The sequence below is a fragment of the Cervus canadensis genome, chromosome 20, assembly GCF_019320065.1.
Source record: "Cervus canadensis isolate Bull #8, Minnesota chromosome 20, ASM1932006v1, whole genome shotgun sequence".
NCBI classification, from domain to species: Eukaryota; Metazoa; Chordata; class Mammalia; order Artiodactyla; family Cervidae; genus Cervus; species Cervus canadensis.
In genome coordinates, this window is record NC_057405.1 from 20652201 (window position 1) to 20668871 (window position 16671).

General features: G+C 40.9%; 1 protein-coding gene across 2 annotated transcripts in view; it reads left to right on the forward strand.

Annotated features, from left to right (window-relative positions):
* ADGRB3 (adhesion G protein-coupled receptor B3) overlaps positions 1-16671 on the forward strand; it is an 851399-nt gene that overhangs the window by 368362 nt on the left and 466366 nt on the right. For both annotated transcript variants that reach the window (XM_043439524.1, XM_043439523.1), the window contains 2 exons: positions 2974-3075; positions 3409-3515. In XM_043439524.1, the coding sequence (XP_043295459.1) occupies positions 2974-3075; positions 3409-3515 (209 nt within the window). The remainder of the gene's footprint in view (positions 1-2973; positions 3076-3408; positions 3516-16671) is intronic.

Genomic DNA, 16671 nt, shown 5'->3' on the forward strand with positions numbered 1-16671 from the left:
AGCAGCCCTAGCAGCAGACATAACATAACACAACATAACCACACAGAACCCTTCTGGGCTTTTCCACGTGAAGCATATACAGGCGAACACGAAGTAGCCCATGACTGAGCGGATAACTTGTGATGTGCATGCGCAGGGCTTTAAGTGAGCTCAGCTGTAGCCCAAACCTCCTGATGCAAATACACAGTGCTATAAAGGAGCTCAGTGGTTACAAATGGATCTCATTATTTATAAAACGTGGGGCAAGAGAGCCTGACCACACTATCTCAGCTAATTTGCCCTCTCCCCACAGTCCACCCCTTCAGGGTCTCTCACTTCACATTCTATACGGAGTCTATCTTCTGTGATATGCCTTTGGTGAGTAACACTGACCCTTGGATTTACATCTTGCAATAGCATTAGCTACAACAGCAAACAGTTACATCCCCAATACATAGCAAAACCCAATGCCAGGTATCGCCTGGAACTCATGTTACAGCCCTTGCCCTCATGGGGCTAGAACCACCCACCATATGTGGAGTGCCTTTATCTTGCTTGGCCAAGTCCAGTCTACCATCTGTCCTTGTGAAATTGCAGAAAAGCCTCCACAGGGGCAACACTACCCCTATGGGTGTTTTTTCTTAAGGACCCAGAAAACCCCACAGGCATCAGGCCCACCCCTTCAAGGAGGGCATTCATAGCTCACCCACAAGATTCCAAATGCTTTCACAGTGTTCCAAATCTGCAAGAGAGTCAAAGATTAGTAACACATCATGGGACACAGCCTTTATACACTGTTGTGGGGAGAGACTTTCCAGCCTCTTAGCTCACTCCTTGCCTTCAGCAGTGTGAACAGAGAGACAACTGGCATCCCCAACGGGATTAGCAATACCGTTCTACTGAATCTACAGCATGGGACACACAGCATAAATTTACATTATACACCATAGGACACAGCCCTTACGATATGCCTCGGCACAAATCAACCCACATTGGCATCTGCATATCTGGTGGAAGCCCTGCTAGCTCAGGGCCCCTTCAGGATCTTCACACTTTCAAAATGATGTCTAGCATGCCATCTCTTTAGCGCTCCCAAGCTAGCCACCATGGAGGTCACCACTACGATGGGGCACCCCACCCAGGGTGCGGGAATTGCAGTCAGGGTCCCAGAAGAGGTCAAAGGGCACTGTCCAAAATGGCGTCTGGCACACCATCCCTCTACTTCTCCCAAGCTAGCCACCATGGAGGTCACCACCTAGATGGGGCGTCCCACTCAGGGTGCAGGAATAGCAGTCAGGGATCCAGAAGAGGTCACTGAGGCACTGTTCAAAATGGCGTCTGAAGTGCCGCCAGTGAATCGCTCATCATCTGGGCCTCAGGCATTTGGGTTACATAGCGACTGCCTCGTGCCCAGTTCTCTCGCCACTTGGGTCAACGCGGCAGTTACACCGTTTACTCCTGGCATCCTGGGGCTCTCCCACGTTCACCCACAGGGTGCAGATGGCAGTGTCAAGCCATTCCATGAGGGTGTGCGTTGGCTTAGGTGCCCCCTGCGTGAGCCGCCTAGCATTCTGCCTCGTTTGTCTCGACAAGGGGTGAATGGCTATCGCCATTCTGCTCCATCCCCCAAACACAGGATACTGTCCACCTGTGTCCCAAAGTCACAAAAGCCATGCTGCCAAGGGTTCCCCTCGCCTTTGCCGAAATGGCGTACCCAAGCCGATCAACTCCGCCTGAGTAGATGGTCAGTATGTTGTGAACTCAGTCACATCGGGGGCCCCTTGAGGACGCACACCCCGGACCACAGGCTGCTCATGCTTCACCTTCTGCTGCACAAAAGGCCTCCCTGCCAAGCGGGGACCCGCGGTCTCATAGCATTAATATCACCATCACTTACCATCTTGCTGTCCAAGATGCTGACTTCTTCAGGGCCACCGGCTTCTTGCTCTAATGCCAATATATGTTGCTCTAGTTCTTCCAACTGACTCTGCACATTGCACACCAACGCAGACCTATCCATATTCACCTGCAGGGTAGTCAAGAAAATCTGCCCCACGTTGCCAGCAGCAGTCCTTGCTGCCTTGTTGGGCAAATGGGAACTCGTTGCCTGTAACGCCTTTTCAGTGCCATCCAGTGAACCGTCCACCGCCTCCCAGTCTTCCATGGAACCCATCCGAGAGGATCGTGGCCACATGGTACCACATGCTATGTGGTGGCCGCTGGCTTCCTCCATCCAGTGGAGTCTCCGGCTCTTCTACCTGCTGGGTATCCTGCCACCTCTTCTGTGGAGCCTCAGACTCCTCTACCAGCTGGGTATCCTGTTCACTACACCAATTATATTGCTGATCCTGTTCATGACACCAACTGTCTCACTGTTTACACCGTTCACTGAACCCATGGTAGGCAAGGTGTGAGCTAAGAGGCTGGAAGAAAATGCGAGGATCCATAGGAACTGCAGGCACGTTTATTCCCTTCTGACTGACACAACAGCCACAGCAGCAGACATAGCATAACACAGCATAACCGCACACAACCCTTCTGGGCTTTTCCAGGTGAAGCATATACAGGCGAACACAAAGTAGCCTGTGACTGGGCGGGTAACTTGTGATGCGCATGGGCAGTGCTATAAATGATCTCAACTGTTACATAGTCATTGTTTACAAAACGTGGCGTGAGAGAGCCTGACCAGCCATCTTGGTTAGTTTGCTCTCTTCCTCACAATAGGCATGTTCAAATGACTTTTTTTTTTTTTTTAATCCTGAGTTTTCTTTGGAAAGTGCTTATTTTCTGTGAGGATTTTGTAGAGAATGAAATGAAAGCTAGTAGCGTTTTCTTTCTGAAGACATCTCTAACATTTCAATAAACACCACACTTAAAAAAAAAAAAAAAAAGACAGCTCTCTTCAGTCAGAGAGCTGCGTTTCAGGATTGTTTATTGCCAGCATTTAAAAAATAAACACCACGGGTGTTCAAGTCCCTTTGTTTTAAATTGCAGCACCCTATGAAATATGCCCAGAGGATTATCTGATGTCGATGGTGTGGAAGAGGACTCCAGCAGGCGACTTGGCCTTCAATCAGTGCCCGATGAATGCCACAGGTAATGTAGGATGACCCTCAAACCCAGACGATGACCACCCACCACCAGCAGCCTGTTGTGTTCTTCTGTCCTGTTTTGTCCTATATCTAAAAATAAGTCTGTCTAATAAGCAGTTAATAAAGCAATTTTAGTAAAGGGCTTCGTAAGTGGAGCCTATGAAGAGATCTGGAAAATCTTGCCGATTCAGTGGTTTCTCAGTGTGAGTAATATGCATTGTGAAAATAATCAAAGGAATTTACATGCATGTTTAGAGTGTGAAAATGTACAAACCCAGGTTTTCAGCCTGCCTCTAAGCCTCCCTGTCGTAAAGCTCTCTGTTTTTGTGACTCGCAGGCACCGCTAGCAGACGCTGCTCGCTCAGTCTTCACGGAGTGGCCTTCTGGGAACAGCCGAGCTTTGCAAGATGCATATCAAATGAGTACAGACACTTGCAGCATTCAGTAGGTGCAAAGCCAGCTTTAGTACTTGCTCTGTTTAATTCCTGTTAATGATCTCTGTGTGAGAGTTTAGTCTGCTACTATATATTCAAATCGGTAAAATCTCTGAAAATAACGCCTGAAGTCAAAAAGCCTGTGCTAGAAAGCTCACTTTTATAAATCAGTGCTAAACTGTTTTATTCTGAGGGTTTGGGATTTTATGGATCCTGCTTGGATCCTGCTATTTAAATGAATGGATTCCTTGTCTATTGGGGGAAAGTCCTGAATAAAATCTGTTACTCGGGTTTATCTATATGAGTTAAACTATATATATCATGACTGGCACAAATCAGTTACCTAGTGCATAAGACTTATTTCAAAATACCATACATTTTTAAATTAAATTCTTTAATATTTTAGTACTCAGGAAATAATAAAGCTGTGTCATATAGGTATCAAAAATTTCATTGCATTTTGACATTAAGACACCAAAAAAAAAAGACAGTGTTATTTTATCAGAGAAAATCAGTTACAAAAGATGACATGGGAGAAATTTCCAGAAATAGCCCCTCTTCTCCCACACATCATTGAATTATTCAGAATATGCTATATGGTTATTTTGAGCACAGTCAAATATTGCTAGGTTTTTTACCAGTGCAAGTCATTGTCATTTTTGGAGACTGTTGTCATTCATCCTGACAGTCGAGAAAGCTTCCTGTGTGAACAAACATTACGGGGCTCAGAACAAAATACAAGGCGGAGCCTTGGAGAACCCAACATTGGAGGGATGCTGTGCAGTTAAGAGCCCTGAAGTTTTGTTGTGCTTATATTTTCCTTCATTTTCTTAGTGCTGCTCACAAATAAGCATAATTAAAAAAAAAAAAACCTAAAGAACTTTCTTGCTCATGGATGAAGAAGTAGCTTGTGCAATAAGAATGCTTATTAATGAAGTGAATATATTTGACTCATTATCAGAAAACCAAAAAAGCACATTTTAAAAATATCTGAAAACCAAATGCTGTCTAGTATGTTTACTTTCCAAATCAATAATCAAACTGATGATTTATTTGGCTACATAGAGCCTTATTTCTGTTGCTGTGTATATATACATTTATGTATACACATATATGTGTACAAGGGCTTCCCTGTTGGCTCGGATGGTAAAGAATCTGCCTGCAGTGTGGGGAACCTGGGTTCAGTCCCTGGGTTGGGAAGATCCCCTGGAGGAGGGCATAGCAACCCATCCTGTATTCTTGCCTGGAGAATCCCCATGGGTAGAGGAGCCTGGCAGGCTATAGTACATGGGGTCGCAAAGAGTCAGACATGACTGAGTGACTAAGCACAACACACATATGTGTATATACATACATGTTATTATATATATACACATTAATACAATTATACACAAATACATATATTTAATAATATACTTATGTGCATATAAGTATTTGGTGATATTCGACCTCACTGAGCTTTACTTGTGTCAAAATTAAAATATTTCAGAATTAAGTATAACCAAAGACTTTCTTATGAATTTAATTTTAAATGAATTTTATTTTTGCCTAATTTTAGACATGACACTTTGTTTACTTCATCTTAATATTCATATTTAGTTCTTATTTTTTATGGTAATGAGAATAATTGTATCAATTAAGTAAACCATAGGTCAAGTCTTACAAATTTGTTAAGAATTAATAATATCATTTGGTGTAAAATGTTTGCTTTTTAAATTCATCATTTTGTACAGTAATACTTAAATGTACTTGCCTTCTGTGAGTACAGGTCATCTGCTAATGGAGAGAAATAGAAACCCACTGTGAAATAGGAGAGATGGTCTCATGTTGTGAGTCATGTAGAAATCATTCAGTCACTGATTGGACAGCCCATGTGTCTGTGCCCCTCCTCACTTGCAGGCAGAAATCAAGTGCACGGTTTTGTAGAATAAGAAACAGCCTCAGGGCATTCAGCTCCCACATATGACCAAGTAAACTCGACTGGGCACTTTCACAGATTAATTCCAGTCCCCACCACCACCTGCAATATGGGCATCCCTGCCTCAGTCCCATGGAAAGAAATTGAAGATCCTGGGAGCAGTCCAGTTAAGTCAGGCAAGAGTGAAAGCTGCATCCCAGGTGCAATTGTTCGAAAGCTTAACCTTCTTTCTGGAAGTCATGCTCCCTTCTGAGTCTTTGATTTTAAATCCTCTGCCCTAGTGCTATAGGCACCATTTGCTGATTGTATGTCCTTTGGAAAAGTCATGTGATCTCACTCAAGTCTTGGTTTGCTATTTGCAAGATGAAATTGATAGCATCATCTTAGCATCTCTGGAGGTTTTGAGTAAGAGTAGATGAGATACTGTATGTGAGATGTTTGCAATGTGCTTTGTAACTATGAGGTATTAATATCTACAGGTACAGAAAATGGGTTTAGTTAAAAAATTAAGAGTAAAATTTTAGAATTTAAGTTAACTTGAAATGTACATGTGAAAAAATTACAGACAAATACGGATGAATGAATAGATAGAAAGGCAGGCAGGTGGGTAATTGAATGGATAGATGGATGGATAGGATTGATGTCATATGTATTTTTGCACGTGAATTCGGTTTATATGCACATACAGAAACATACACACAGTTATACATGCATACAAACACTCATCTAGTACTTTCCTGGGGACCATGGTCTTCTCCTTTACAAATTCAGGGAAGTATAGCACCAAAGGATGCCTTAAAGAGTGTTTACCTAATACATGGAGCTCATCATATGTACTCTGAAAGGTCAGTTGGAGATGGGAATTAAACTTTTTCTTTGTATGCTTGTATGCTTATGGCTTCACATACTTTGTCTGAGTAACAAAGCTAGGTAGTACTTTAATGTAGAATAGTTCTGATTCCCCAAACTTCTGAAATTGCTTTTGATGATTCTGCATCTTCTCTTCTAGTAGAGTTTGTTGTTTCACAATTTAATGTCCTATTTCTCTTGGGGTATTTAATTTCTTGCTGCTCTACATTTGTGAAACTCATTAAATGTTAATTGTCACCCACTGCAGAGACTTATTTAAAATAAATAGATCTGTATTTTCCAGCTTTTCACATATAGATCACAATATATGTGCACACACACATAGATTACAATATTTTATATATGCATTTTATAAAATTATATGAAGACTAAGTTTGAAATGACATATTGCCAACAAACATTAGTTGAGTGCATTCATGACCTCTTATATACCAGTTGAGGTAGAAAGGAATCATTAATTAATTTAATATATGAACTTACTCATCTGTCATATTGAATGTTCATTGAATTCTTTGAGGACAGAAATCATTTCTATTAAGCTTTATTTCTCTAATGTCCAACAGAGTGCTAAATGTGTTCTAGCATTCCATAAATGACTGCACCTTTTCTTATCAGAAAGGGGATGTGCCAGCTGGAGGGTTCTAAGAAGGTGATACACAAGATTTCATGTTTGTGAATTTTAACCACGTGAAATTAATAGTACTATCCCTCACCTGCAATTTTCCTAGTCCAAAACCATGTAGAAATGTGGAGTGATTTACAAGTTTACTTTGTGAAATAATTTGGCCATTCAAGAAGAATTTCAATAAGTTGAACTTCATGAAGTCTTTTTGGAAACTTTGTAAGATACAAAATTGAACTCTGTGATCCAACTACTGCTTATTAAAAAAGTGACAAATGAACACATATTTTGAAAAGTGAGAATAAAGGAATGAAGTGTTTAATGTAGTGGGATTTTTGGAGAATTCAGTTTTTTTTTTCCATATGCTAATATTTAATTTCATACTCTGAGATACTTTTTGAATTTTATACCCAGCAAGAAAGAAAAAATTTCAGAACCAATTGAGAACTAGGCACAGGGACCAGGAACATTAAGAATACTGTTTTTTTTTTTTAAAACTTATTAAATTATTTGGGGAAAATGGGTGATATTGCAGGCCAAGTGGGCCAGTTCCCCACCCCCAAATTAAATAGACCATTTAGTCTTTCTTATACCCGAACAATCAAGATAACTCTTTCTCCCCCTTCCTCTCTAATTCTCTCTCTCATTCTCTTCCTCTCACTCTGTTTTATTCACATTCAAGTTCATACTTACACATATACACACCTGAAATGACAGATGACATAGAAATAGCAGTTCTAGAACAAAAGGAGTTGAGTCAGACATGCCAATGCTGTCTCATAAATTCATCAGGCAGAAAAGTCACTCCTTCCATGGAGAGGAGTGTGTGATGGGGGACTGAAAAAGCTCGCAAATATTCCTCTATATTCACAGAAATAGAAAGAATTGGTATAAAGGTTTCCTTTAAAGTCATTCTGCCTTATAACCTCTGTTTTCTATTTTTCAAACTGTCATTTAACAGTGAATAAATACAGAAACTAGAGCAATAATCTGTCTAGTCACAGAAGAGGTTGACTTTGCGGGAAAGGATGTCAAAAAGCTTGATTTGTGGTTTAAGGACTTTGTTTCTTCTGTTTTGCTCTACATTTGTGACTGTTTATTAGGAGAGAATGGTAGAGATGGATGGAGCGGGAAGTCAGGGGAGATGGAGCACGACAGAGAGGCTGGGGGAGGGGGAGAATGGGCTTGCTGGATCTTGCAGGGTCCAGGGGAAGGAAGGTGGGAGATTCACCCAACAGTGCTGACACTCTGTTCACTAGTCCCTCAGTTTATTACACATGATAAGCACACAACACAGAGCTGTGAAAACAGAAGTTCAGTTCAGTCACTCAGTTGGGTCCAAATCTTTGTGAACCATGGACTGCAGCACTCCAGGCTTCCCTGTCCATCACCAACTCCTGGAACTTGCTCAAACTCATGTGCATTGAGTCAGTGATGCCATCCAATCATCTCATCCTCTGCCGTCCCTTTCTTCTCCTGCCTTCAATCTTTCCTAGCAGCAGGGTCTTTTCCAATGAGTCCATTTTTCACATCAAGTGGCCAAAGTACTGGAGTTTGAGCTTCAGCATCAGTCCTTCCAATGAATATTCAGGACTGATCTCCTTTAGGATGGACTGTGGATCTCCTTGCAGTCCAAGGGACTCTCAAGAGTCTTCTCCAACACCACAGTTCAAAAGCATCAATTCTTCAGCGCTCAGCTTTCTTTATAGTCCAAATCTCACATCTGTACATGACTACTGGAAAAACCGTAGCTTTGACTAAACAGACCTTTGTTTGCAAAGTAATATCTCTACTTTTTAATATGCTGTCTAGGTTGGTCATAGCTTTTCTTCCAAAAGGCAAGTGTCTTTTAAATTCATGGCTGCAATCACCATCTGCAGTGAATTTTGGAGCCCAAGAAAATAAAGTCTGTCACTGTTTCCACTGTTTCCCCATCTATTTGCTATGAAGTGATGGGACCAGATGCCATGATCTTAGTTTTCTGAATGTTGAGTTTTAAGTCAGCTTTTTCACTCTCCTCTTTCACTTTCATCAATAGGCTCTTTAGTTCCTCCTCACTTTCTGCCATAAGGGTAGTGTCATCTGCATATCTGAAGTTATTGATATTTCTCCTGGCAATCTAGATTCCAGCTTGTGCTTCATCTAGCCTGGCATTTCGCATGATGTGCTCTGCATAGAAGTTAAATAAGCAGAGTGATAGTATACAACCTTACATACTCCTTTCCCAATTTGGAACCAGTCTGTTATTCCATGTCAGGTTTTAACTGTCGCTTCTAGACCTGTATACATATTTCTCAGGATGGAGGTATGGTGGTCTGGTATTATCATCTCTTGAAGAATTTACACAGTTAGTTGTGGTCCATACAGTCAACGGCTTTAGCGTAGTCAATGAAGCAGAAGTAGATGTTTTCCTGGAATTCTCTTGTTTTTTCGATGATCCAGTGGATGTTGGCAATTTGATCTCTGGTTCCTCTGCCTTTTCCAAATCTAGTTTGAACATCTAGAATTTCTCGGTTCACATACTGTTGAAACCTGGCTTGGAGAATTTTGAGCATTAGTTTGCTAGTGTGAGATGCGTGCAATTGTGCAGGAGTTGGAACATTCTTTGGCATTGCCTTTCTTTAGAATTGGGATGAAAATTGACCTTTTCCAGTCCTAAGGTCACTGCTGAGTTTTCCAAATTTGCTGGCATATTAGAGTGCAGCACCATCATCTTTTAGGATTTGAAATAGCTCAACTGGAGTTCCATCACTTCCACTAGCTTTGTTCGTAGTGATACTTCCTAAGGCCCACTTGACTTCACACTCCGGGATGTCTGGCTGTAGGTGAATAATCACACCATCGTGGTTATCTGGGCCATTAAGATTTTTTTGTATAGTTCTTCTGTGTATTCTTGCCACCTCTTCTTAATCTCTTATGCTTCTGTTAGGTCCATACCATTTCTGTCCTTTATTGAGCCCATCTTTGCATGAAATGTTCCCTTGGTATCTCTAATTTTCTTGAAGTGGTCTCTAGTCTTTCCCATTCTGTTGTTTTCCTCTATTTCTTTGTATTGACCACTGAGGAAGGCTTTCTTATTTCTCCTTGCTACTCTTTGGAACTCTGCATTCAGATGGATATATCTTCCCTTTTCTCCTTTGCCTTTAGCGTCTCTTCTCTTCTCATCTATTTGTAAGGCCTCCCCAGACAACCATTTTTCCTTTCAGCATTTCTCCTTTTGGGTATGGTTTGATCACTACCTCCTGTATGGTGTTACAAACTTCCCTGCATAGTTCTTCAGGAACTTTATCAGATCTAATCTCTTGAATCTATTTGTCACATCCACTGTATAATCGTAAGGGATTTGGTTTAGGTCATACCTGAATGGTCTCCTGGTTTACACTACCTCCTTCAATTTAAGTCTGAATTTGGCAATAAGGAGTTCATTGTCTGAGCCACAGTTAGTTAGTCTTGTTTTTGCTCACTTTTTAGAGCTTCTTCATCTTCAGCTGCAAAGAATATAATCAGTCTGATTTCAGTTTTTACCATCTGGTGATGTTCATTTTTAGAGTCTTGTGTTGGAAGAGGGTGTTTGCTATGACCAGTGCATTCTCTTGGCAAAACTCTGTTAGTCTTTGCCGTGCTTCATTTTGTATTCCAAGGCCAAACTTGCATGATAGTCCAGGGATCTCTTGAGTTCCTACTTTCTCATCCAGTCCGCTATGATGAAAAGGACATCCATTTTTGATGTTAGTTCTAAAAGGTCTTTTAGGTCTTCTTAGAATCATTCAGCTTCTTCAGCATTAGTGCTTGGGGCATAGACTTGGATTACTGTGATATTGAATGGTTTGCCTTGAAAACAGAGTTCATTCTGTCATTTCTGAGATTGCACCCAAGTGCTGCATTTTCAGCTCTTTTGTTGATTATGAGGGCTACTCAATTTCTTCTAAGAGATTCTTCCCCACAGTAGTAGATGTAATGGTTATCTGAATTAAATGTGCCCATTCTGGTCCATTTTAGTCCACTGATTCCTCAAATATAGAAATAGAAAGGGGTAACAAATCTCTTCTGGGAAAGTCCACAAAGAAGGCAGTGGTCTCTGATCTGGCAAGGGTCTTGGACTTTGTGAACTGGGAGTCACTGTGAATTGGAAGTTGCCATCTGCCCAGTGCAAACATCTCTCAGGTCCTCAAGGGAAGAGTGTTCATTCATATCGCTCAGCTTAGTGGACTTCTATTTTTTATTTTAATTTTTACCATGTTGTGTTGGTTTCTGCCATACAACTCAAAACAGCCATAACTATGCATCCGTCCCCTGCCTCCAGAGCCGCCCTCCCTTTCCCTCCCCTTCTTCCATCCCTTCAGCTCATCACAGAGCACCAGTCTGGGCTCCCTGCGCTGCTCAGCAGCTTCTCACCAGCCGTGCCTCTTAAACCTGATGGTGCCTGCTATTGATAGTTGCGTGATAGTGCATCAGCCTGATAGTTGCTGCTACTCTTTCCATTTGTCCTGCTCTTTCCTGCCGCACTGTGTTCAAAAGTCTGTTCTCTGCACCCGTATCTCCATTCCTTCCCTGCAAATAGGTTCATCAATACCATTTTTCTAAATTCCATATATATGTGTTAATATATTATATTTGTTTTTGGTGGTCTCTTTTTAAGGAGTAACGGTTACTCCAGGAGGAGGGGTCTTGAACTTCATCACTTGCTTCCTCTGTTCCAGTGAAATACATCACCCATTAACCTTCTGATCTAAAGTAAGAGTCTTTATCACTCCAAGACAATCACAGTCCTGTAGAGGATGTTTCAGAACTACTAGCATGGACGTTCACACTGGCCACTATGATTCACTCTGAGCTTCTCATCATGTCTTAAGTTAGCTTGAATCCTTCCGTTTCATAGAAGCTGAGTAGGAGTCCTAATACAAAAGAAATCACATTATAACATTTGCTTTATATTAATCTATCTTCCCTGCCTTGCAGGTGAATGTTGCTCCACTGAAAGAAAACTTCTTACATATCACACTTTGCTGGCTACCACCTCACTGCACAAATATCTACCACATTGCCTAAAAAAGAATAATACATTTGATGACTACAGCTCATTTACAGTACAAGAAGAAAGCAATAGGTGCCATAGTTTTGTTTACATTTTTTGAGCCAAAAAATGTAGACAAGTCTTATTGTTTTTTTGAGTGAGTTATTTTGGAGCAAATAACCTCATGCTATGGTCCAGACAACCAGGGAAACTAGCCTGATTTTAATTTTTGAATATTCACTAATTAAGGGACTTCCCTGGCGGCTCAGACAGTAAAGCTTCTGCCTACAATATGGGAGACCTGGGTTTGATCCCTGGGTTGAGTAGATCTCCTGGAGAAGGAAATGGCAACCCACTCCAGCACTCTTGTCTGAGAAATCCCATGGACAGAGGCACCTGGTAGGCTACAGTCCATGGGATCTCAACGAGTCGGACACAACTAAGTGACTTCACTTCACTTCACTAATTAAATAAAGGTGAGTGAGCCTGAGAGAACAAGAATTTGTTCTACCGGTGTTTTGGGGTTTTCTTTTTTTGCAGTATTATGTGGCTGGAACACAGCAAGCAATGGGGGTAATTCTGGGAGAAGTTAGATCAATAGTTTTTTAATCCTGGCTGAACACTGCAATCATGTGGGAGTTCTTAAAAATACCAATGGGAATTTCACTCAACACCAATAACATGGAGTTATTACCAGTATACAGGATACACTTAGTAACTGTATGTTATTATTATTACTAATTACATTAATTTGGCATTCATGTACATGTATTTCTATTTACATGTATAAAAAATGGATGTTCACATTCTTTCTCAAATCCTTTTAAGTACTCAAGACATAGCATGTGACTGCCTTTCTATTTTTGATGCCAAGTTTCAAGAAGTTTCAAGTTTCTGCCAAGTTTGTCGGAATCCTCACTTCCAGAGCTCAGATAATTATTGCATAATCCAACAATGCCAAGGAAAAGTTGAAAAACATTACTACCTTTAAAATGGACAGAAGGCTCTTAATTTTATTCAAGGCCACATGTTAAGGTTTTGTTATCTGAGTTCAACTTCACAATCCCAAAATTTCTAACATGATGTCTTGAATAAAATGATGAGTTTCCTGAATGTTCATCAAATGATAATAGCTAACATTTATTGAATGCTATCTGCCCTGAGGGAGCTGACTGGAAAAAAAAAATTAGAAGGAAGATGTTAATTAAATCGTGTTATTTTAAGCAATTCATATGTCAAAGTTTACAATATATTTCAAGGACAAGATAGAGAATATTTTAGGCTTTGTATTCCATATGGTCTCTGTTCTAAATACTCAACTCTGGTTTTGTAGCATAAGAACAACCATAGACAATTAGTGAAGGTGGCTGAGTTCCAGTAAAACTCTTACAAAAACAGGCAATGTGCTGGCTTTGGCCCACAGGCTGTGTGTAGTTCACTAACTCCCGGTCTATAGTATACATTTTAAGTTTTTTACTTTTCTTTTGTAACATTTCAACTCTATGAGAATTCTCCATCAAAAGATGGACAGATTTTATTTTGTTCTTCTTTTCTTCTCTATTTTTAAAAATTTTAACCAATCATTTTACAGTTCTTATCAGCGAAATCTATTATTTGGATAATCTGTGAAGGACTTGTTTTATTTCATCAGTCATATAATCTGTCATACCTAGTCATTTTTTATTAAATCTCAGGCATTGTGTAAAACAAATGTAGGATTTGGGAATGATATTGAAGTCAACCAAAAAGCATTCCTGTTTTCCTTGGTTATTCAAATATAATGAGGAACTGAAATTTTAATGCAGCCGAGGCTTGATCTGGGTAAAGAAGTTTCGCAGTTTTCTTAAGACTATATCCCCTTAGTCTCCTTTCCCCGCTGTGTGTGTTATACACTTTAGACAGAGAGCTTATGTGTGGCCATCCCGTCAGCCCTGAGAAACTGTAGAAGATTCAGCTCTACCCTTCAGAGGGTCCAAGCTTTCTATCCAGGCAATTTCAAATGCATCAGATGTTGTAAGAGGGAGACACCTGGGCGCTTAAAGCTGGACTTCTTCAGATTTAGGAAAAAAGGCATACTTACAAGGATGGAGAAAATTGCACCCCACCTTTTAAAAGTGTTTATCCTTACTCCTCAGCTTCCTACACTTCCAAAAATCCAGCAAATGTTTCATTGGGAAAAATCCCAGTTAGACTTTTTAGGGACCCTGCAATTCCCATTATAGTTCTCCAGCCCTGACAAATCAAAAACCATTAGTTTCTACCCTAGAGAGCCTCTGCCTGGGCCGCACCTGCCCCTCATTTCTTGCCAAAATTTAGCAGACGTTCCAAAGAGGGGAGAAAACTGGCTGAAATGGTTTTCCTGTCTCAAAAAGGATCTCTTCTTTCTGGAAATGTAACTTATCTCTTCCATAGGTTTATGAAGCTCTAAAGAAAATGATTTTTATAATTTATTAATTTTTTTCTAGTTATAGTGGCAAATACATTGGCCTTACAGGAATATACACTTTGTATATATTCTGTACTCTACTAAAATAATAATTAGTCACTGTATTATGTTAATAAAATATCAAAATATTTTAGGCACATATGATAGTGTTTCCTAGGGAATTAAATAGATGTATAATTAAATACTTCTAAAATTATACTTTATTTCCTCTTTTCTAAAAACTTGCAACATATTACTGATCATATCTATAAATTCCAGGAGAATTTGAAGCTTCTCCCCAGTTATGAAGTTAGTGGCTTGTTGAAGAAATGTTAGAGTTAGTCTTTAGGCATTGAAATCTACTGACTTGAAATTTATCCATGGGATGATTTAGTAGAATAAACTTGTACAGAGCAGCCTGTTTAGGCTGATGCCAAAGGAAAATATTGTAAAGGAAAGCATACTCTATTATTTAACTGTTTATCCATCCATTCAACTACCCATTGAGTTATTCTACACATACACACTGAATTATATCGAGATGCAGCAAGTGTAAGGATGAAACATGAATGTGACGCACACAACAAATACAGAACAGAGTAGACCAGAAAAGAGAGATCATTCCAAACTGTGACTGTGCCAGAGGAGCTTAACAAAGTGCCAACACAGGGAATACAGCTTGGGGACTGATTTAGATAAGAAAGGCGTGATGTATCTTTGAGAAAATGGCACTACAACTGTGACTTGAAAGATGAGATAGATTAAGACATCAGACATACTAAGAGTGGAGAGAATGAGTTTTTCAGGGCACGAGTGCACTTCTACTGGGGAGAGTGTCCATGGAATTTTCTAGATAATACTGCAGTTCCTATCTCCTATTCCAGGGCATCTTCCCAACCCGGGGATCGAACCTGCACCTCTTACCTCTCCTGAATTGTTAGGTGGATTCTTTACCAATGTACCACCTGGGCAGCCCTCTGCTGAGAATAGCATGTGGGAAAACCTTGAGGTCTTTAAGGAAGTGAAACTTGATCCAGTACCCAGAGGCAGTGAGCAAGAAGGGAGTGCCATGAGATGAAGTTGGAGAACTGGTGGGGGAAAAATTATTTTTTTTCTATGCCTTCAAGACCTTTGCTGAGAGTATGGATTTTATTCTAAGGGCAGTGAGAAGCCATTGACAGTAAAGAGGGATGTGATTCAGTAATGAAAGAGGGTCATAGGGCTCTTGAGGATAGAATGAAGAGGCAGGACCGCAAGCTGTGGAGCTCACTGCAAAATCCAGAAGAGAGAGGACAGTACCCTTTATGAAGGTTGAGTGAGCACATGTGACTGATGTTATGTCCTTTTCTGAAATGAGAAGGAGGATGATAAACATCATGAATAGCTTGAGGCAGGTAGGCTTAGAGGCTGCCAGAGGGTACAGGCCAGAGGGTACAGAGGTTGCCAGGGCACAGCTGGCCAGAATAGACATGGCTTTTCAACAGTAAAGTTTGAGTTTCTTGGATGCGAGCGCAGTGAATGCATGTTTTAGAGCTAAAATGTTTTCCCCAAACTGTAAGTAGAAGCAGCACCTTGGAGCTTGTTAGAAATACAAAGTCTTAGACCTCGCCCCAGACCTGCATTTTGAAAATTTGCCTTTGTGATTCACACACACATTAAAATTTAAGACGTAGTGCCATAGGTTTTGCCTAGGGTTGCAGTTTTGGTGGCTGAATGCAGAGATGTTAAGTGAGTGCTGGCTGGCTCTGTACCATCTCAGGACATGCTATGGGAAGTGATCCCTAGGTCTCCTTTGCTGGGCACGTGGAAGGATCGTGCCTCTTCACTCCCTTGAAGTTAGGCATACACATGTGACTGGTTCCAGCCAACTGCTTGTATGTGGAGGTGACCTTTGTTGTTCCAGGCCTGAGAATGCCCTTGCCAGTGCAAACTCCTTCACCCACTCTCATGCCAAGCCCTGGAGTGACAAGATAAACAGAGCCTCCCTGATGATCTGAGTTGAGTCTGTAGTGTGAGTGAGAAGTAGATCACTTTGCTTTTAGGCACTGAGATTTTGGAGTTGTTATCACAGCATAACCTGTCCCATTCTGACTGGTGCAGTGTCTCTAGAACTAGGAACCTCCAGTGACAGAAACAGAATTGAAAAAGTCCTCCAGGAAGGAAGATCAGTTACTGCCCTGTGTCCCATTGGGCAGGTCTCTGAAAGCCCGGGTCCCTGGCCTGTGACTGCTGCAGTGCTTTGAGCTCATGCACGGGGCCCAGTGCTGGCTCAGAATATAATATCATTCTAGATTTGTTTGGTGTTAAGAAATTCCAC